The sequence below is a fragment of the Zeus faber genome (genome assembly GCF_960531495.2).
Source record: "Zeus faber genome assembly, chromosome: 20".
Classification (NCBI taxonomy): Eukaryota; Metazoa; Chordata; class Actinopteri; order Zeiformes; family Zeidae; genus Zeus; species Zeus faber.
This window is the reverse complement of record NC_137207.1, coordinates 22,498,363-22,521,652: the sequence shown is the minus strand read 5'-3', so window position 1 is coordinate 22,521,652 and position 23,290 is coordinate 22,498,363. Positions and strand designations below refer to the sequence as shown.

Genomic DNA, 23,290 nt, shown 5'->3' with positions numbered 1-23,290 from the left:
ACATCATGTCAATCTGGGTCAATTTGTCTATTCCAACCTGCCGTGCTTGATCTGTCAACATGTACATTAACACATTGACGCTGTTATTCCGCAGAACTGCAAATCATTATTGAGAAGTTTATATTAAAAATAAACGATTTCTAAGCAGGACCCTTGAACGCCGCTTTTGCATTTTGTAGGTCTACTTGTCATGGACCCGGGATGAAAATGTAAACATCTCAATTAAATTTTGCAAGATTGCTCAAAGTCCCTTTTGATATTGAGTTTTGGGCAGGATATGTGGAAGTGGGTGAACCTTTCTTCACAGTGCCAGTGTCCAGACCTTGTAATTCCTGCTAATCGGATAATACCCAGGACACAGCCCTGCACAGTGCACACTGCTCTGCAGGGATTTGGAGGATGAGCATGTCAGCTGCTGAGGAGGCTGGAGGAAACATGTTCACATTTCTGTTCAATCACTGATGGAAAAGCGAGAGATTTGGATAAACCATCAAGAGATTCCAGCATGATGGTGGGACGTGAATTCAAGGTAATAATATTCCATTTGTGCTGTTTTCACAATTTTAAATCGAATAGTTGTGAGGTATAGTACAGCCTATACCTAAAAATAAAATATATTTCATTCAGCTGAACATTGTGGGAACAGCTATGTTATTATGCCGTTTGGCTTTTCATGAGTTGTTTTTAATATATTCAACAAAGTTATACAGGACATAGGATTTTGAAAACTATCCGTACATTACAATAGTATTTGAATCAAACATGAAATGGTTAAGAATGTAAAAATAAACATGTAAAAAAAAAAACACCTTAGCGTATCACAAGCGGGTTTTTAATGTGATGTGATGTGATGTCAGAGGTTCAAATATTTTACGCGGACTTGGGATTCTTTTTTTATTTTTATTTTTTGGTAATTTATTCATAGCAGCCCACATCAAACCCAATGACAATAATGCTGAACAAATGTCAATATTTTATAAACCTAAATAAATAGTAAAAAATGGCAATATACAAGAAATAAAAAATACTAAAAGATAGAAACATTTGGCAATATGCAAGAAACCTTACATCAACAGGAAACAAATACATTCAACAATTCACACTGTCGAAAACAGGGAATTGTACAAGTTTTATAAAATAAAATCTGTACACGTGAAATTTCTAAATTAAATAATGGTAACATTTAACTTTTAATCCTCTGGCTGGGTACGCTCTGGGTTTTCTTGAAGGACCCCGGACCCCAGATTGAGAACCACAGCTTTAACCTTATTAATTCATTTATTTATTATTCATTAAAAAAACCAAAATGCTCTCTGGGGATGCTAATACATTTCTGCTTAAATATAGACACTTGAGAAGCATGTGCCTTATCATATAGCTGCCAAATAAATAATCCCCAATCTTTTTGAGAATCAGTATTTCTGTTTTATAAAATTCAAATGCAGAGCCCACAGACCCAGGCAAAGACAACAAAAAAACTTTTCCCCTGGTTTGTAAATAAATAAAGTGTAGTTTAGCTGTATTAGTAGTTTAGGACTATTCTCCAACGAGTGTGATTAAGGTTGTTATTTTTTCTACGGATTAAAATTAATGTAATCTCTGAAATGTATTTCATTCGATTTAATCTGGAAGGACTCGTCACACATCCATCACCCTGTGTGGACATGGATAATGGTGCATTCCTTTGAGGTCGAAACTTGGGAAAACTACCACCTTTACTTGGAGAGGAAGCCGTATCGGAGTTCTGAATAAGAATTACGGGGCAGATCTACAGAACTACTCTGTAGTTTCATGCTTACAGAATTCACACATTAACCAAACAAACACAATTTTTCTGTGGATGTCCATGCTTTCCCAAACAGAGGCAATGGAATACATTTATTTCGGAAGTGGAGACTCGCAAAGACCGATTTCCGACATCCAGTGGAATGCAGCATGAAAGCCGCATGGTCCCTGTAAACTGTGACCATGGGACACTTGGGATCATATTAATCTTCCAGAGAATGACCTGTTTGGTTGAAATACAAAGCAACTATACTGACTCTTGGGCTTAGTAAAGGTTATTTCCAAACCTGTATGAAATAATACACAACGGAACATAATACTGTTTTTGACGACATAAAAACAAGTGCTTTCAGTTTCAGTTCTTATTACTCAGATGTAGGAAAGTGAACTTGCCAGCCACCTCGAAACTGAAACCCATTCATTTCTCAATATGAAAGGCATCACATCTAAAAGGGGGGATTTGTGGGCGACATTTTCCGAATCTAACCGTAACTGTTTATGAGATTGAGAGTCGTCATTATCAGCGATATCACATTTCCCTGAAAAAAAATGTCGACCCTCAAGGATGGCATGGAAGCTTTCGCACAGACCTTCACAGGGATTCTGCTCTGCTCTCTCTTGAGTAAGCAAGCTCAGAAACATGTAAATCCCTTTATCCTGTTTCCGCCGCATGCTTTCATGACTGAGGTTGGTGGAGCTCATCCCCACCACTCCTTATATAAGGCAGGATGGGCGCTGCAGCGCCGGCAGCTATGGTTCCTTTCTATTTTGCATCGGCAAATTGCTTCTCTTCCTCGCCAGTCATTTCCATTTGCATTGCCTTGTGGATTGTGCAATTGATGCCATTGAAAAGTTTTGTCTGATTCGGGAAGGCAAGAGGACTGACCCCCTTTGAGACTGTACTGTGATTAAGGGCTATATAAAGAAACTTGACTTGACCCCGTGGTTACAGGGTTCCTCTCTAACCTGCAATCCCTAAATGTATCCACAGGTAGGCCGTATACCTCAGTGTATACCCCCCCCCCACAAAAGTGTGTAAAGTATTTTACTTAACGAACCGCCACCACCCAAATCCATGTCGATCTATGGAGTTCAGTCAAAAATGTTGATAATCCATTTATCTTATGCAGTTATTATTGACTATATTAGTTATTATTATTATCTTCTGAATAATGAAAAATAATGATTTAAAAATGATTTGACAGGGATACAAGGGCACACACACACACACACACACACACACATACACACACACACACGTTCTGACATTTTCTGCTGTGATTATTGGAGCTCCCTTGGCACAAAGTTGTTTGTTGACAGTGTCTGTGTTCTCTGGCCTGTGATCTCGTTGCTGTGCGTCCGAGTGACAGGTTGCTAAAAACGGCCCTCCAAAAAGCCAATTAGTCTGAGGTTAATCCCCTCCGTGCGGGCGGTGCCTGCCCCAGTGTGAGCGGCGTGGCTGCCTTATCAGAAGCTTCATATTACGTTGAGATAAGAACGGGCTGATATGGCCATAGCCTGAGCTTGTTTCTCGCCTTTAAACCTCATGACATTGATGCGAAATGAAAACACAACAGTGATGTCTGATATTTGTTTTCATCAGCAGATATGACCTCAGAGTTCTCATGACGTTTCACCTTCAAGTATTGAAGGTGGATTTCAGAACAAGAGTTTTGTTCCTGCTGTTTTGATCGTACTTTACGTGACGAGTGCTGTGCCCATTCAAAACGTGCGTGTTTGGAGCGGGGCCGCGTCGTAGGGGTGGGCGGATCGATACCAAGAGTATCGATGCTACCGATACTACGTCTCGTTTTTGAAGTTTGATTCTAGCGTCAATAGGATCGATACCAAAAAAGGGAAATCGGTTTCTCACAACGTGTTTGCTCGCTGGTGCTCGCTGGGCGGCCCCCGTCCCCGCGTGGAGAACGGGATATCCTTTCCGCACGCGCGTTGCCTGAACGCGGGCGGTAACGAGATCAGCGAAAGCGATGCGCTGCACGTCCCCCTTCGTTTTGGGCGACTGTGGCCCGCCCCGATGACGGCAGCGGGCGGGACGGGCTGCCCTGGGGGGGAGGCTCGGTGGCAGAGCCCTGAAACCCAGCCCCAGCTGCTGCACGGAGCTGAGAAATGGCTGTTCGCTTGTTTATTCAATGGTTATTGATATTACACCCGCCGCGTTCCAAATTTCACCACATTCGAGGCTGTGCGTCCCTGGGTCCCCGGGGACACACCCGCCGAGTGTGAAGTAGATCGGATCAACGGTCATCGAGATAATCGAAGGACATACATACAGAGATTCCTTCCTTTATGGTTACAGAGTTTAGGTCAGTGTGATAAACCTGAGATGCACTGGGATTTTGAATTTATAAGGGAATTTATTTAGTTATATATATATACACACACACACACACACACACACACTGATCAGCCACAACATTAAAACCACTGACAGGTGAAGTCAATACCATTGATCACCTGGTTCCAATGGCACCTGTCAAGGGGTGGGATGTATTAGGCAGCAAGTGAGCAGTCAGTTGTTGAAGTTGATGTGTTGGAAGCAGCGTAAGGATCTGAGACACTTTGACAAGGAGCACATTGTGATGCCAGACGACTGGGTCAGAGCATCCGTGTTGGAATGCTGTTTTTGCTCATCTTTTGCGCACACAACTTCCCCCCCAGACTCAAAATTTGCGAGGGATTCATATTAATTCCACTTGAAAAGACACCCAGGTACAATCTTATCTGAGCAATGTAGAATCCCAGCTTCGTATAGAAAAATAAATGCCTGTATTTGTTTTTTGTTTTTCCCACCTAAGGAATGCATACAGTCAGTCTCCTCTGGCATATCCACAGCTTATATCACCGTATTCTGTAAGGAATCATTTAAAATGCCATCAAACACGTAACAAAAATGACCAGTGTGTTGTGACCTCCTCTGGTCTCCCGCGTGGGTGTTTAACCTCTCACCGTTTAATGCAGAGAAAAAAAATTGACACTCAAATGAGGCGCAGTAAAATAAAACAAAAAGGGCGTCCATTTGTGTCGAATCCATAATTTGCTCAACACAGACAGGTTGAGAATCCATGACGGACAATATCCGCCGGCGTTGAGGGCAGAGGAGGCGTGCACCCAGAGCTCACCGCCTCCGTTGGATAACCGGATTACCACTTGTCCTCATAGCCCCGGGCTCTGGTCACTATATTTAATACTTTCACTTTGGTTTTGGGACTTTTCCAGCACGTTCTTATCGGGGAAAGAGAAGGATGAAAATGGACAATACGACTCAAGCTGCCGGTTTTTCATCAATATCTGATTTTTCTTGTTGAAAGGGTAAAATAGAGGGAGCAGGAGCCCAAATCCAAACCAGAGATGGGAAAGGATCGTCATGGCAGGAGTAATTAGTCCCTTCGGTTTTATATGAAAGCTTCCCCCTCAAAGCTAATTCGGTCTCGCCGTCTTTTCTTGGCGCGATCCAGACCTGTGTGACCCGGACGTGACGCCCGCACCCTGAGACAGCAGCCCCCCCGGAGGCCGGTGCGCGAGGTTGGCATCGCAAGATGGATTCCTACGCGTCGGCGCTCAACCGCAGCCAGTCGCTGATGAGCGGCCTGGAGAAGTCGTCTCCCACGTGGAACAAGCCGTCGCACTCCCGCAGCAGCAGCACCGCCTCGTCACGCCACTCCAGACAGGTGAGCGGGGGCGAAAGGTCGATACCGTGTGGTCAGAGAAACCGGGAATCGGTTTATTCCCCCAGGTACATTCTGTTTGGTGCGTTTCACCGTGGATCCTTAGCGTTATAAATGAAAATAAAATCTTAAAAAATGGAGGATAATAATAAAATCAAATAGAAAAAAAAAAAAAAGTTAAAAATAAAATGTAAAATGGTGGGGGGGTAGAGTGGAGTGGAGTGGAGTGGATCCTGGAATGTAGTCAAATTGTATATGACAAAAAACGTCAAGTTTGCCCCTGGTTACAGTCGAATTTGACCAACCTGCCTTCGTAACATTTCCTAACGTGAATGTTTGTAGTTTGTGATTTAGTTCGCACTCATATAAGTGAGAGTCCACTCCGTGCATCCACTCCAACCCCTACAAAACACATGCAGTACGTGTTTGGCTGTTTAAAGTCATGTTAAAAACATATCAAAATATATTTAATTACATATAAATGATGCTGCATTTATGTCTTTGTGGATGGAGAAAGGTTTCTGTTTTGTTTTTTTTGCATTTATGAATTTGAATACCGATTTGTGTATTGTAGTCATCAATTTTCATTTGTCATCAATTTTCAGTTGTATTTATTTTGTTGTATACTGTATATTTATCAATTGTGACACATAATTCTTTCCATAATTAATTAGCAAAAATTCTAATTCAGTCATTTTGTCAAAATGAAATGTTGACAGCCTGGACAGCAGAACATCAAAGACTGGGAGGTGATGGAGGACCTGCAGGTGGACGGGCAACCCGTAGGAGACAATCCTCTGGACTTGGCCGCCCCGGGTATCTGTGAGGGATACCTGCTCAAAAGGAGGAAGTGGCCCCTCAAAGGCTGGCACAGGGTAAGCTATACCTCTGATTCTGACACTTCAGTTGCCGTTTTCTGCCAGTATAACACTAGTAACGGTGATGCTGGGTCTGTGTGTTTTCAGAGATACTTTGTCTTGGAAGCAGGGATCCTGCGATATTCCAAACATCATCACGACGTACGTGAACAATGCACCTGAGACCATTGTATAGATTTTCTATTTGAGAAAGTTTAAACATTGACTTTGTTCCCACAGATCTCCAGGGGAAGAGTCCAAGGTTCCTTGGATGTAAGCCTTGCAGTCATGTCCATCAACAAGAAATCGAATCGCATCGATCTAGATGCAGGAGATATCCTGTATCATGTGAAGGTAGGCTGACATTTAAGATCCACCGCCATGAACATATAAAAGAAAAATACCTCCACCCGAGTGTACGTCTGTCTCCGGGGCGGGGCATCGTGACATCCAAGTGTCCTTTAATGAAATTATATTGTCGCCGTCTGTCTCTCTCTCTCTCCAAGGCAAAGAGTCATGAGCTGTTCTACATCTGGGTGACTAAGCTACAAGCCCACCGCCTGTACAAGAAGAATGAAGCTGTTCATGTCCAAAATGGCTTCCTTCAGGCTCTGACCCATGGAACCGTGGCGGTACTGGCTCAAAGAAATGGAGATTTGGTGATTATCAAATCAGATGAGTAGACTACCTTGTACTCTGCACAAGTGGTCGAAATGCATCTTACTTCTCAGATGAAAGCAATACATAGTCTATTTATAGTGATAACAGATTAGTTGATGACAGTGTTAATCGGTGTTAAATTATGATTATCCCCCCTCTCCTCTCCTCTGCTCTCCACCCATCAGTCTGCATCTCCACATCACCAGAGCACCACAGGTCTCTCCTCCGGAGACATGGCCAGAGCTTCGGAGGTGCTTCCCTCAGACAACACCGGCGTGAATGGGAAGGTGTCCGCCTGGCTGCAGCTGTCTGGGTCAAGCCCCCACCCGGACAGCTGCGTTCAAGGTACATAATATAATGACCGTAATTATTCAAATCACGCCATCGGATTCACTAGCTACGTCGTGTGTTCCCTGGAAGTCTGACCACGGCCACAGGTATTGCTGAACCAAGCTGATAAAATGAAATTAAAAATGAAATCCAGCCATCTGTCCAACCGTCCATCCATCCGTCCTAAAAGGCATGATCTATATGTGTTGTTCCAGAGCTGAACCGATGCCAGTTGGACCTTTCTGAGCTGAACCGCTTGGTCCAGAGGCTCCAGGCGCTGGAGGCGGGCCACGCCATCACCAACGGAGACCTGCAGCGCATCATCAGCATGCAGGTCTGGTGGTGTCGGGGGTCTCGGCTAGTCTCAGCTCAGCGCCGTCTCCGTAAGAGGTGCGCGGGTCCCTTTTGCGGACCCGGGGTGACGATTGAACGCGTTTTTGTTTCCATGTAGAACCTCTCCCTCGAGAAGCCAAAGAAGTCCAAGTCTGGAAAAATGTGGGGCCACTCTCGCACGCTTTCCCGGGTGGAGGCCCTGGGGATGGTAAGAATGGTCTGTAACCTCCACTCCAACCTTTTAGATTTAGATTTAGACACGTGATATACGAACCAAAAGGCCTCCTGTTTGGACTCGTATGTTAGTTTCCCAATAGAAAATACTGCCTAGAGCTATTATTAGGTAATGTTCTCTCATGTTCATGTCCTGATTGATCAATTATATAATTTGTGGAGTATTTTACATCCCCGATCTTCTTGTAATGTTTTGGGGGCTTTTTCCAAATCCGAAGCCTATTCGTGGGATTACTAAATCGGTGAGTTCCCCAGTTAACCAATGCACATATTAACGTTTGAATGGACAAAATGGTAATCACATTGCGTCAGGGTCTGCACGCTGAATTCCACATGATGTAGAAGCCCTGTAGATTAACCATTTTATTCAACTGATTGATTCCGGAGCTTTCCCATATACTGTAGTAGAGCAAGACCATGAAATGTTCCTGTTTGATGCAAATTATATATATTTTTTTATATCCAGACAACAGAAATACTTCTGCTTTATGCTCTTGGACTTATTTTATCCCTTGAATGACATAACAGTGTTTGGCAATTGCAAAGTCATTGTAGTGACACATACCACATCCTATTACTATGTGTCATTGCTAGGTTCTCAAAACACACACACATACATACTTACGACAACATAATTATGTATAACTATCTGAGTGGACATATAAACAGAAAAGTATGTACAATCTACACACAAGGACACTTCCAAAGTGCAAGGTGATGAAAGTGGGAACTGTAGACAAAGCAGCCACCGTACAATCTCATGCTTGTCGGGCTTTCTGTGCAACACTTTGTCCGATATCGAAGGTAAACAGCCACCCCTGGTCACCCAAGGCTCAGGCAGGCTGCTTTGATGGAACAAAACGTTTCCCCCTCGACCAGCTCCGTTGCCTACACAACCTGTTTTGAGGTGTTTTTGGACAGTTCATTGTTGTTATTACTGTATGTAGTTATGACATCGCCCCTTGTACCTTCATTTAAGACACAATGAAACTAGGAGGTTCATCCCAAATTGATGTGGGCAAAATGGCAGACGTAGTGTAGAGACATAAGGAAAGAAAAACAAAAAAAGGCCTGAGCCTGGGCTGAAAAACATTTTGTCAAGCAAAACTACGGGGAAACACTGCACAGTTTGCCTTTTTTAAATTGCTCTGAATAGCTGTTCAATAAACTAACAATTCGACCCGTGAGCCAGTTTTACCTCTCATCGTCTGCCTCCTGGTCCTACAGCTCTCCTCCAGCCACCTGAGCAGCTCGCCGCACCTCGGCGCCTCCGTCCCCTCCATCCCGGACTACGTCTACTCGCAGCTGTCCCCTCCCACCGTCACGTCGCCAGAGGGCAAGAAGCTCCAGCAGGACATCTGCACCGTGTCCGTGCGAGGTGAGAGAGAGAGAGAGAGAGAGAGAGAGAGAGAGAGAGAGAGAGAGAGAGAGAGAGAGAGAGAGAGAGAGAGAGAGAGAGAGAGAGAGAGAGAGAGAGAGAGAGAGAGAGAGAGAGAGAGAGAGAGAGAGAGAGAGAGAGAGAGAGAGAGAGAGAGAGAGAGAGAGACGAACTGAGAGAGAGACACGAACTGAGAGAGAGAGAGAGACACACACACATGAACCAACTGAGAGAGAGAGAGAGACATGAACCAACGTAGAGGGCGACACCCAGACACCCAGTCGTGCAGACAACGAGATAAAGTCAATCCTGGACGAGGGGGTGAGGTCAGGGAGAGAGAGGACGAGGGAGGACAGGGCGTAAGCAAGTGACACGGCATGGACAAGAGAGAGTGTTAGGGAAATGTGCTCTGTACATTTACTATCACAATCAGTTTATTCGGCCAAGTACATTTCATATACAAAAAAGAACAAAAAAAAAACGCTTTTAAAGGGCTCAACAGCAAATACAAACAAAAATACAGAATCTACAAACCGTGATTCAATGCAGAGGGGATATGAAATAAAGTAAAAAGACTCTGGCAGGGGCTTAGTGGCATTGGCCGTGGGTATAAGTACTGCACAGGGCTGTAAGTTTATATATAGAAGGAATGTTCTGGAGAGGGTGAATAAATATCATCAAATCAATCTTTTAAAATAGCAGCGATACAAGCAAAGACAATGTTAAAGCAAAACAAAATCAGGGTGCATACGGATGGGGATGCGTATAAAAAGATGTAAAACTAGAGGAGTGGGTGTGTCATTCACGTATACACGAGAATCGAAATGTGTTTGTCGACGGCTTTTAAAAAGATCCGACAGACTCGGCAGATCGGACATTTTCGGGAAAGTGGCTGCAGGTGGAGTCTTGGGGTCGCGACCAAAATGGCTTTCGTTTGCAACCATGTTGATGCAGAATTGTTACGGCTTCTTAAGTTATTACACCATTATTACAATATTATTACAAGTATTGCATGACCCCATTTCCCACCCATACATTTTATTTGTAGAGCCGCTCTTCATGGCACTCAAAGACACTTTCACAAAAAAAATTATTTTCTTTTTACATTTAGCAGACGCTTTTATCCAAAGCGACTTACAATTATTCAAACACCGACGGACGCACCCATCAGGAGCAATTAGGGGTTAAGTGTCTTGCTCAAGGACACTACAGCATGTTAGCAGGAGGAGCCTGGGATGGAACCAGCAACCTTTAGATTACTAGACAACCAGCTCTACCTCCTGAGCTACCATCCCCATCACAGAGTAAAATACAACAAGATGACAGGAAAAAGTGGCGGATGAATAAGAAACAAATATAAGTCAAAAGTAAAATGGGAGGACAATTCAGCCAAAACAACCAATAATGCGACGCCCAACCAACACCCCAAACACGAGGACTTGGTAACACCACAAAAAAACGGCCGCTGGCAACTTGTTCGACCGCCACGTTCTCCCATGAAGGGTGTTCCGTTCTCCTCCCCCAGTGCTGGCGTCCCTGAAGGGCGTGCACGACGCCCTCTCCCTGGAGCACGCCAGGCTGCAGGAGACCTGGAGCTCCGGCAGCTGCCCCCACTCGGCCGCGCCCGCCGAGGTCAGGCTCATATCGCACCGCGCTCTGTCCAACATTGCTGCCGTCTTCCTGCGGGATCTAAAGCTGTCTGTCTGTCTGTCTGTCTGTCTGTCTGTCTGTCCGTCCGTCTGTTTAAAGCCCGGAACAGCGAGGCTCCAGCCCCCCCGTCCCCCGTCGGTGTCGGACTCGGCCGCAGAGTACTTTGATGCCAGCGACAACGTCCTCTGCGGCAGCTCCTCTGAGGTGTCTGAGGAGTCCGGGCTCAGTGATGGAACCACCAGCAACTCAGAGCCTGAGGAGGGCCACGGTGGGTGCACCAAAAACACACAGTGGAGCAGTTATAAATAGATATATACGGATGGATGGATGGATGGATGGATGGATGGATGGATCGATATTCATCCCCAGAGGGAAATTGCAATGTCAGCAACAGCTTACATATCAAAATGAAAATGGCAATATACACAAAATGGGAAATATACAATAAAACGTAATGGTTGATTGTATGTCGTAAAATGGGACAATATACACTAAACAAACAAATTATGACCTAAAAAAATAATAAAAATAGAAAAAAAACACGTTCAGGGATAACTTTCAGAAAGCTGAACCTAAGATTATGGAAATAAATTGCAATTTATTATTGGACTTAATGGACTTGGAATATGCAGTACTCAATTAAACTTTATTTAGTTGCAAAAAGGGCATTTAAACCTATGCATTTCAAACAGGTCTGCATGGGAATGTTAAATGTTGCAGATACTGTGCATCCTGTGACAACATTTTAATTTATTGTTTATTATATATGTTTCGTCTTGTCACAGTGTCGGCCACCCGCGAGTACCGCGACAGCATCTCCAGGGCTCCGAACAGTGTCGTTCCCAAGAGCACCGGGCGCCGCACCACCCTGCCCGCCCACTGCCCGGATAACAGCCAAGTGGGCCTCATGGCGATCCTCTACAACAACATTGGTAGGAGCCTTCGCCCTTCAGCGGCTTGTATTTATACAGTATGTCAGAAAATACTTTCATTCTATGTTGAATGGAATTTAATCGCATTTTATTTTATGAATGTATTGTATGTTATTTCTTTCACTTTTGAAATAATTTAATCTCCTTTGCTGCTGGTGGCAACGTAAGGACGCAATCCACTGCCACTAATTACATTTTTATTTTTACGTAAAATTTTAGGCAAAGATCTATCTCGAGTGTCCATGCCCGCTCCCCTCAACGAACCGATCAACCTGCTGCAGCGGCTGTGTGAGGAGCTGGAGTATTCTGAGCTGCTGGACGCCGCCAGCACCACAGCGGACCCTTACCAGAGGATGGTACGGCCCGTCCGAAAAAACACGCCTGTTCATGGTCGGCTGCGGGGCGCGGGCGTCACGAGACTCTCCTTTTGTTTCCTTTTGTCCCCATTGCAGGTCTACATTGCTGCCTTTGCTATTTCTGGCTATTCCACTGCAACCTACCGAAATCGCTACAAGCCCTTCAACCCGGTGCTGGGGGAGACCTACGAATGTACTAGGGAAGACAGAGGCTTCCATCTGATCAGTGAGCAGGTAAAGTGTCACGGATGATGAGATAATGGCCAAGAAAATGTGGTAGGCCCGGTTGTAGTTACACCTCTTTCTTGTTTATTACCGTCATTGGGTGATGTCCTTTGTTTTGCCTCTTGTTCTCCACCCAGGTATGCCATCACCCTCCCATCTCCGCGTGCCACGCGGACTCGGAGAACTTCTCCTTCTGGCAAGGTCAGACTCTCCCCACCGAGCCAAAACCGTGTCACCCCTCTATGACCTGTTTTTTTTTTTCCTTTGCAACGTTTTTGAACCGCCACTAGGTATTTCACCATATGTACTCATCACGGGACTGTTTATCGTTTCCAAACAGACCAGCGATGGAAAAACAAGTTCTGGGGGAAGTCGCTGGAGATCCTGCCCACGGGCATGGTGAACGTCACGCTCCCGAGGTGGGTTCTGTCGAAGTGAAGCCAAGATTTCAAATGACTTTGAATAAATGTGACTACGTCCGCTTCGTCGCGTAAAAGCACGGCTGATGTCTGAGCAGAGCGGCTTCATCGGGGTCTCGTTATTTTACGATATTACCCCTGAGCCAGTTTCACCCCATCTTGATTTCCACGTGGTTGGATGGTGTTGTTTGTTCCAGGCATGGAGACCACTATGAGTGGAACAAGGTGGTGACGTGCATCCACAACGTGCTAAGCCAGCAGCGCTACCTGGAGCACTACGGGGAGGTGGTCATCCGCAACCTCAACAGCAGTGTCTGCACCTGTAAGATCACCTTTGTCAAGGTGAGTGCTGCACTGAAAGCATTTCCACGGCGGCGGTGTGGCCCTCGCTGCACAGGGAGTCCTGCTGCCTGGAATATAAGACTGACGCGGTTAGATTAAGGGTTAAATTCACCAAAAGGAATTTTGGTCCTGGGGCAGAATCACCTCTGCAGGTCTTCACTCCTCTCGCTCGCCGTGTGTCTTACCGAAGGCTTGGCTGTCTCCCTTTTAAAATTGGCTTCTACTTCGATTTATTTAATATTATTATTATTTTTTGTGTAGTCTCGCTACTGGGGTTCAGACACCAACAGAAACGAGGTGCAGGGCACCGTGCTGGATCAGAGCGGCAGTGTGATTCACCGCTTCGGAGGCCTGTGGCACGAAGGCATCTTCTGCGACACGCTGCCCACGCCGAAATGCATCTGGAAGCCGAGTGAGTACAAACAAGGCCCGCTCCGGAGCTCAAGCCGAGGCAACTTTATTTATGAAGTGCATTTGAAAACGACGCAAGGTTTATTCATCTAGAGGTTTATTCGTCACATACATATACATACTTTCATACATATATGCAGTGAAATGTAATGCAACGCACCCGGTGATTACACACAATATGTCCTAGGAAAATTTATTTCTACTAGACCAACTAACTGATTCCTAAAACTTAATACAGTAAGTCGAATACTTATAGAATAAAATAAAAATATATAGAATAAAATAAAATAAAATGGAATAGTTAAAGGGAATAGGCTTATGTATATGGGATAGGCAATTATTTATATACAGATATGTGCGTTAAAGTGGCATGTGAATAAAGTGAGGTAGTGTTTGTGGGATAATACAGCACAGTATACAACAGTACGGCGCAGCAATACGGTATCACCGAACAACCCAGAACAGTGACACAGTATGCGGTACAGTATGCTACATACAGTACAGTAAGGTAGTGGAGCCTATGTGTGTGGCTCAGTGAGGACCCCTGGTGAGTTCAGCATTGACAGTTCTAATGGCGTGCGGGAAAAACTCTGTCTTAGTCTCTCTGTTCTCGCTGTGTGATTGCGGAGGCGCTTGCCTGACCTCAGCAGCTGGAACAGTCCGTTGTTGGGGTGATGAGGATCCTTCATGATCCTGCGGGCTCTGCTAGTTAGTTCCAGTGGTACGTTCAGCTGAACGCACCACCCTCTGCAGGGCCCGCCTGTCCTGAGCAGTACAGTTCCCAAACCAGGCAGTGATGTTGCCTGTTAGGATGCTCTCCACCGCTCCACAGTAGAAGGACTTGAGGATCCTCACCGAGACCCGGAATTTCCTCAGCTGCCTGAGGTGGTAAAGACGCTGCCTCGCCTTTCTCACCAGAGTGTCTGTTTGTAAAGTCCATGTTAAGTCCTCTGTTATGTGGACTCCCAGGTACTTGGAGCTGCTCACCCTGTCAACAGAAGTCCCATTAATCACCAAGGGCGTGTGCGTCCTCGATTGTAATCCTCTCCTAAAGTCCACAATCAGCTCCTTAGTTTTGCTGACGTTCAGGTAGAGGCTGTTGTCCTGGCACCAGAGTGACAGGTCAGCCACCTCCTAGCGGTAGGCCTTCTCATCGCAGTCGGTGATCAGGGCCACGACAACGGTGTGTTCAGCAAACTTGATGATGGTGTTGGAGCTGGACCTGGCCACACAGTCATGTGTGTACAGGGAGTACAGTAAGGGGCTGAGGACGCAGCCCTGTGGGGATCCTGTATTCAGGGTGAGGGAGCTGGACATGTGCTTCCCCACCCTGACCCCCTGGGGCCGGGCTGTGAGGAAGTTCAGGATCCAGGTGCACAGCGGAGTATTCAGTCCGAGCTCCTGCAGCTTGACAGCCAGTCTGGTGGGGACTATGGTGTTGAAAGCTGAACTGTAATCGATGAACAGCATTCTCACATAGGCCCCCTTCCGGCCATCCAGGTGCGTGATTGGAACGATACAGAGAAGATTAGCATGGCCCCTGCGCAAGGATGACACGCAAATTCGTGAAGCGTTCCTCATTTTTTATTACATTTCACTGCATATATGTATGGAAGTATGTATATGTATGTGACAAATAAAAAATCTTGAATCGTGAGCGTGGTGTGCAGTACCTGGGAGACCGCGTCATCCATGGATCTGTTCTGCCGGTACGCAAACTGCAACGGGTCCAAGGTCCGGGGGAGGGAGGTGCAGATATAATCCTTAATCAGCCTCTCGAAACACTTCATGACCACCGAGGTGAGGGCCACCAGACGGTAGTCATTCAGGCAGGCAGGAGAGGCCATCTTCGGGACAGGAACGACGGTGGACCTCTTGAAGCAGGACGGGACCTCTGATTCAGCCAGGGGGATGTTGAATATTGTAGTGAACACCGGAGCTAGCTGTTTAGCACAGGTTTTCAGTACTCGCCCAGATATGCCATCTGGGCCCGCAGCTTTCCTGGTGTTCACCCGCATCAGAGCGTTCCTGACCTCGTGCCCAGACACTGAGAGTGCGCGCTCATCCCCAGCGGTGTAACTCCAATTAGCCGGCGAGCTAGCGGTGCTGATGCCAGACTCAAACCGCACATTTTTTACATTTTTACATTTTTAGTCATTTAGCAGACGCTTTTATCCAAAGCGACTTACAATTGTTCAAACACCGACGGACGCAGCCATCAGGAGCAATTAGGGGTTAAGTGTCTTGCTCAAGGACACTACAGCATGCTAGCAGGAGGAGCCTGGGATCCAACCAGCAACCTTTGGATCACTAGACCACCAGCTCTACCTCCTGAGCTACCATCCCCCAACATAGAAGGGGTTCAGTTTGTTGGCTGGGGAGGCGTCCACACTCATGACTGGGGAGGAGCTGCTCTTGTAGTTTGTTGTCGTCCGCAGCCCCTCCCACAAGCGTCTTGTGTCCCCCCGCTCTGTAGCTCCACATTCTCCCTGTACGTCCGTATAGCGTCCTTCACCGCCCTCTGCAGATTGTACGACGCCGCTTTGTAATTGTCCATATTTCCAGATACAAAGCGGCATCGTACAATCTGCGGAGGGCGGTCACAAATAATTGTGACGCAGGAGATTTCAATCCTTTTCAAAGGTCAAAGAGAAAACATGGGGTTTCAATTGTGATCTAAAAGATTGCAGACATACAGTTATATGTACAGTGCGGGTGAACTATTCCAAAGCCAAGGCACCATCACCCTTTAGCTGGCAGCAGCATCTGCAGTAGTATGTGGGTGATGGAGGCATAGACATCTGAAAGTGTTCCACCCGGGGAGTGGTGCAAAAAAAAAAAAAAAAGAAAGAAATCCCCTTCAATTCATTTCTGAACCTGTAACGTCAGCCAGTGGAGAGAGGCCTGGGGGCCGGGGGTGATGCGAAACCCCCAAAAATGGATGAAAAAAGAAATTAAAATGATTTCTGAACCTGACTCGGATTCACTGGAGGGTCCATTCAGGGTTAACACGGGGCCGCTTTTGGGAGACAGACGAGAATGGGTGAGGTGAATTCCAGTCGTCGAGGTGGGATGGTGATGATTACTTAAAGAAGTACGATTATAAATAATATTTGTAGTTATGCACTATTTGGTGTATTCCGCTCATGGAGGCAGTCAAAGTGAAAAACGCTCCCTTTTGAAGCTGCGGTTGAAATGGGAATGCAACCCACCTGGGTTCCAGCCTCGCTCATCGGTGTAAAGCCGGTTGGTAAACTGCGTGTCGCCCTGCAGATCCCCAACCCAAGGACGACCACCTGTACTACGGCTTCTCCACCTTCGCCATGGAGCTGAATGAGCTCACCCCCGACCTGAAGCCCCACCTGCCGCCCACCGACAGCCGGCTGCGCCCCGACCAGAGGTACACACGCTGGAAGTCTTGCTATCATTATTTGGAATACCTGGAACATTTCCCTCATTTTCTTTTCTTTTTGTATGATAATACAATATGAAGCAACAATAATTAATTGCCTATAGACCTATTGGTTTTGGTGTATAGGCTTTTTGCCAACATTTTGTTTGCTGTTTAAGGGTTATATTTGTATATTTATAGGACCATACAGTATCTTTCATTTTTTTATCTCTTGTTTTTTTTATTTTCTGTTATTTTTAACATATTTCTGTTGTATACAGTTAACTGTTAATTGTAGGTTTATTATATATTTTTTTCAAGTTTTCCATATATTGCCATATTTTTATTGTATTGTTTTATTGCTTTATTATTGTTTTGCCTATTGTGTTGATGGGACATTGTAATTTCCCTTAGAGGATCAATAAAGCATCCATCCCTCCATCCCTCTAAAGCACTAGATGGAATATGCATCACTTTTTATGTGCACAAGGTGTTCGTGTCAAAACTGTTAAAATCCCTCGTACCAACATTGAACTTGGCAGACTGGTTTTCAGCAGCTCACCATATTACCAGAATAAACTGAAAAAACATTCTTGAAATTTAGAATTTAAGTTTTTAATTTTTAACACTTTTTTTTTTCCACATCATTTTTTAAAATATGTATTTTATTTGTTCTAAGGACTCCTGGAAAATAGATTTACATCTCAATGTGATGTAAATGAATAATAGGAATAATAATAATAATAATAATAATAATAATAGGAAAAAGTCCAGTGTTAGTAAATAACATTGTCCATTATATCTCCATGATGGATACGTAATATTTTATTTTATACATGAATAATATCCTTCTGCTCCCACAGAATGCTGGAGGATGGTAGGGTGGATGAGTCGGACAAAAAGAAGGATGATATAGAGGAAATTCAGAGGGAGAGAAGGAAAGAGCTGGCCAAGAAGGGAGAGGAGCACATTCCGCGCTTTTTCAGGTGAGTTCTCATCCACATGGGCTGGATGCAATGACAACGAAAATGTAAAATATCTTATACTGCATGTCGAATATAATTGTCTGTTCATGTCTATATAAAATAAAATTGCTGAGTTAATTGATATAAGGTTATTTAACCTGCCTGGATCACTTTTATGTTCCTGTGCACTATTATTTGATCAAGAAATACATGTTTTGCTGTTCAATTTAAAAATGAGAAAAACTTTGCTTCCCTGTTTTCCAGGAAAGCCAAAGATTCTTGTGGAAGAGACGTGTGGTTGACGAACGGAACGTACTGGAAACTCCGGGCGGACCCCGGCTTTGCTAAAATTCCGAATATGGGTTTGTGGTGAAGAGACACCCAAAATAAACTATAGAAAGAAAGGAAGAAACAAACAAACAAAAAAAGCTGGGAGAGGGGACAGCGTGGATGAACCGCCCTGGGACCTCTGCAGAGCGGAGACGGTGCTGATTCCTCCCCATTCCCCCAAAGTGCGGGGCATTTGTTCACTTCATCCCTGTGACTGGCTCATGGGAACCATTAACCTCTTACACATAACCCCTTCATGCATCACATCCTTAGAGGAAAAAAAACAAAAACGAAAACACCCAAAAACTCACATGAAGTTCTGTTTTCTAATTTATTTTATTACATTTGTAGATGACCTCGCTGTATTCATGTACAGTACATTATATAGTTTTTAATTTTGCAAGTGGGGTGCGAAGGATGAGATTTTGAAGTGCACTCACATAAATCAGGACAGCGTGTTTTTATAATGTGTTGAATTATCAAATGTATATTTGCAGTAGAAGCTACTTTTTGGAGGTGCACCGATTCCCAAAACCTGTCGTAAACAACAGGCTGAAGTGTTTCATCTCAATATTGTGGTTAAAAGAAGCACACTGCTAATATATATATATATATATAGAGAGAGAGAGAGAGAGAGAGAGAGAGAGAGAGAGAGAGAGAGGTATGTATAGATAGTGTGTATACACACACACACACACTGTTTATACACACAGTGTATAGAAATTTTAATGGTTGTACTATATATGTGTATATATATATATGTGTATATATATATATATATATATGTATGTATGTATATAGGTGGAGTGTGTATATACACACTGTTTATACACACAGTGTATATATGTTTTAATGGTTGTACTATATATATATATATATATATATATATATATATATATATATGTATGTATATAGGTGGAGTGTGTATATACACACCGTGTTTATATACAGTCTATATATACATGTAGATGTAGTGTGTATATACACAGTGTTTATAGACACATATATGTGTGTGTATATATAATGCGTATACATATAAATAAATACATATAAATACATATATACTGTATATATATGTATGTATGCACAGCATATATATATATATATATATATATATATATATATATGTGTGTGTGTGTGTGTGTGTGTGTGTGTGTGTGTGTGTGTGTGTACATGTGGATAGTATGGTCTATTATCTTCATAAGTGAGTAATTGGGGGTTTAGCGTGTAAGGGGCAGGATTGAGTTTGGTGAAAAGATGTTGAGAACATCCACTTTGTCTGCAAAATGTCATAAATGGTGCACCTCCACCTATACTACTAATTTTTTTTTTGCCTTTTTTGTCATAAATGGTGAAAAGGTTATTCAACTGGTTGGAAGCATTTATACAGGATGCTAGACAGCAAACATAACAAGTTTGTTTAAAAGATATTCATTTGAATCGGATTTATTGTGAGAACACTAGACTTAAATGCATCATAAAATAAGAAAATTAATGTAATGTAATGTAAATTCTGATAGAAGAGTGAAAAGCCTAACATGCACTTTTTAAATGAGAAAAAAAAACAAAACCTAAAATTGTTCCAAATTCTGCCGAAAAAAAACATTGCACACACACACTCATTTAAATCTTCCATTTAACACGTTTCGGGGCATTTTGTGGATGATTTGATGAGGTGGATACTTGGTTTTCCTAAATGCATGTGCACCATTCTGGTAATGCGTTCATGTGTTTCAATTCCGCATCATTCGAGTCAACACAGCAAACCGAATCAAACAAGTATCAGATCAAACAGTTGTAGATTTACAAGTTAAGTTTAATTCATGAATAAAAAAAACCAATACAACACACCAATATGTCACCTTTAATAAATAAATGCCCCCCCCCCCCTCTCTTTAAAGACCCTGATGTTTGTGTATTCATTGTAATGCAATAAACCAAAAAAACAAACAAACAAAAAAATCTATTATGGATTATTTCTCCTCATTCCTGAACCTTCCGCCCAGTCTATGAGAATCATAATTCCTCTCAAAGAATCATCAGAAAATTCAACACACTTGTCGTCCCATCACCCTGGTCTCCCTTGTTCCTATTGTCCCTTATATAATCTCATTTGCTAAAATCTATGAAAATACAATTCATTTACCCCCCCGCACACTCTCCACGGCTATGAACGTTGCAGCTGGAGATTTATTGGTATTTAATGTGCACATTACCTTGGTTAGAAATAGAACTATGATCTGTGCGACGTGCCAGCAGGGGGCGCTGGCGAGGCGCGTGAACTCCTCCCGTGCTCTTCAGCGTGAGAGACTTTGTGTGTAATGCATGACAGACCATGCAACAAAACACATTCACCACACCATTTACACCTCCCAGAGGGAAAATAATCATAGTAAATAACCTTCTCGTACCGCTTTCGTGGCGGCGTTATCAGATAAGAACCCAGATGACATTTCTCTTAATTGCACTTAAAAAAAACCATTGACAAGTATTTTCCACTGTACACTTTAATTAACATATATTAACAACCATTTCTGCATTATCCCCTCGCAGCTTTTAGAAATAAAAGTTAAAAGTTAACAATGGCAAGTTTTTCGGAAGTCCTCCGTAAGCAATAGACATAATTCATTATTTTTATTTTTATTTTTATTTTTTTTTTTGATGTGCTGATCATAGAATAGGCCTTTATCCATTCACACACACATCGAGAACGAGCACATTATGGGTTGTCTTCGCTGTCATACAGTTCATAGCATTTGCACGGTTGTGCTCAGTGCGGCCAGGGGAACATGGTGCTCAGCAACACGTCGGGAGCTCACGTCCGGTGGCTCCAGTGTCGGACAGAGGGCCCAACTGTTCAACAGTTTAGTAAGTCCGGGTCAGAGCAGAGAAGGGAAGCTTCTTCCACACGTTCGGTATTTAATAGAAAACAATCTTCATAAGGCAAATATGATCAAGCGGTTTATTTGCTGGTATCTTTTTAATCCTTTTTATTTTATTATTATTATTTTTTTTACAGTTTTAATGTAGAAATGTAATATTTGCTGGCAGCTTGAGCTGTAGATGCATATTTTGGTTTATGACCCTGAAAATTCATGTGTGCATTTTGAATAATTTCTGTTACAATTTTGTTTTTGATTGAGTATATACTCATCAGCCACAACATTAAAACCACCAGCCTCATGTTGTGTAGCTCCTCCTCGTGCCGCCAAAACAGCTGTGACCCGTGGAGGCATGGACTCCACTAGACCTCTGAAGGTGGGGGCCCCATGGATCAGGCTTGTTGTTCCAGCACGTCCCACAGATGCTCCATCGGATCGGACCCTAACCCCGCCCATCCGCATGATGTAGAAGAAAACGTGATTCATCAGACCGGGACACCTTCTTCCATTGCTCCATGGTCCAGTTCTGACACCTTTCTATCACAGCCACATTCACTTTTTCACCAATTTGTGCTACAGTAGCTCTTCTGTGGGATCGAACCAGACGGGCTCAACTCCTCTCCGCACGTCCATCATTGAGCCTTGGGCGCCCATGACCCTGTTGCTGGTTCACCGGTTGTCCTTTCTTGGACCACTTTTGGGAGGTACGAACCACTGTTGTCTCGCCATCACAATGTGGTCCTTGTCTAAGTGGCTCAGATCCTTACGCTTGACCATTTTTCCTGCTTCCAACACATTAACTTCAAGGACCGACTGTTCACTTGCTGACTAATATATCCCACCCCTTGACAGTTGCCATCGTTTTTCCACTTCACCTGTCAGTGGTTTTAATGTTGTGGGTGATCAGTACACCGTATGTGCTTGTGTGTTTACTGTTAGATCACCCATTAGTTCCACAAATGCTGATTCTGGCTCTTACGGTGTGTTTGTTGAGCATAGTGCATACTGTCACAGATACAGCTTCTCAATCAGAGCATTGTTATTCCTCTCTTGTCAACCCAGCACCATATTCATCAATTTGTTATTCATTTCAATTTATCAAAAGTACCCTGCTCTCCGTTGTGTCTACAGCTTCGTCTTTAGAGCATAAAAAAAAACAAAAAAAACAAAAACGTAGTCCAAAGTCGACCCCGTGTTTACATCATGTTGTGGGAGCGGAAAATGGCACGAGTGAGACTAATTTTGTTTCCTGTATCCACTCTTGGCTGCATTGGCTCTGGTCCTGTGTGTGTGTGTGTGTGTGTCTGTGTGTCTGTGTGTGTGCGTGTCTGTCTGTGTGTGTGTGTGTGTGTGTGCGTGTGTGTGCGTGCGTGCGTGCGTGCGTGCGCGTGTGTGCGTGGACGGACGTCACCTGGCCAGGAGTGAGGAGTGATCAGCCCTGACCGGATGCCTCACTCTTCATCTCTGTCACGGCGGCCGGGAGGCGGGACGCTGTCACCGCATGACGGAGCGGGGTGGGGGCTAAATCCAGGAGTCCATCCCTGCGCGGTCACTCTGCGCTTCCTGTGCAGCCCCTGGTCCCGGGGTGACAGCGCCACGTCGGCTTACCTGCAGTATGTGACCCACTTTCCCACTTCACCGGAGGACATTCCGCAGCGTACGGGGGCGGGCCCCGCCTTGCACCCCTGTCTGCGGTGGCACCCACGGCAACACCACCTGATTTAATAAATTGAGTCTAAATGTAGAACCTTTAACCGAGGGTGAGGAGGTGTCAGAGGTGGATGCAGCCGATCGTCTTTTTCCCGTTATGCACTGTGAGAGCACCGACGCGAATGAGAGGTGCGCCGCATTCCGGACCCGTTTATCTGCAGGCGATAAAACAGCGGGGCCTTGCGACGTGACGACTGCTCCGCGTGCGGGGCCGCATTTTGTCAGCGCCGCGTCGCTGACCCCCAACATCCTTTGACCTTATTTGGGGCGGCCGACCGGTTTTAGGGGGAGTCGAGGGGTGGGGACACTGCACTCGCCTGACAGCCCTGCGCGACCGCGGTAAAAATAGAGCGCCGGCTCAGCGGCGTTCGCCGACTTGAGTGGACGCGGACCCCAAACTCCCAGGTCAGGTTG

At 44.5% G+C, this 23,290-nt stretch overlaps 2 protein-coding genes across 2 annotated transcripts in view; one reads left to right on the top strand and one right to left on the bottom strand.

Annotated features, from left to right (window-relative positions):
• Window positions 1-5,342: 5,342 nt before the first annotated feature.
• Window positions 5,343-18,327, top strand: osbpl7 (oxysterol binding protein-like 7; the record flags this gene model as incomplete). Its single annotated transcript, XM_080021292.1, has 22 exons — window positions 5,343-5,474; window positions 6,203-6,346; window positions 6,437-6,490; window positions 6,569-6,682; window positions 6,835-6,987; window positions 7,195-7,333; window positions 7,534-7,652; window positions 7,770-7,859; window positions 8,104-8,127; window positions 9,113-9,263; window positions 10,789-10,895; window positions 11,013-11,181; window positions 11,699-11,845; window positions 12,065-12,201; window positions 12,298-12,435; window positions 12,564-12,627; window positions 12,767-12,845; window positions 13,043-13,187; window positions 13,449-13,599; window positions 16,872-16,998; window positions 17,853-17,975; window positions 18,219-18,327. 22 exons carry the CDS (start codon window positions 5,343-5,345, stop codon window positions 18,325-18,327), a joined length of 2,616 nt encoding a protein of 871 aa, XP_079877418.1.
• Window positions 18,328-20,194: 1,867 nt separating this feature from the next.
• The window catches only part of tbx21 (T-box transcription factor 21), a 19,454-nt gene continuing 16,358 nt past the window's right edge, over window positions 20,195-23,290 (bottom strand). Inside the window, exon 6 of the mRNA XM_080021880.1 lies at window positions 20,195-23,290. This exon is cut by the window's right edge and continues 1,867 nt beyond it. The gene's annotated coding sequence lies outside the window, so the exon portion shown is untranslated.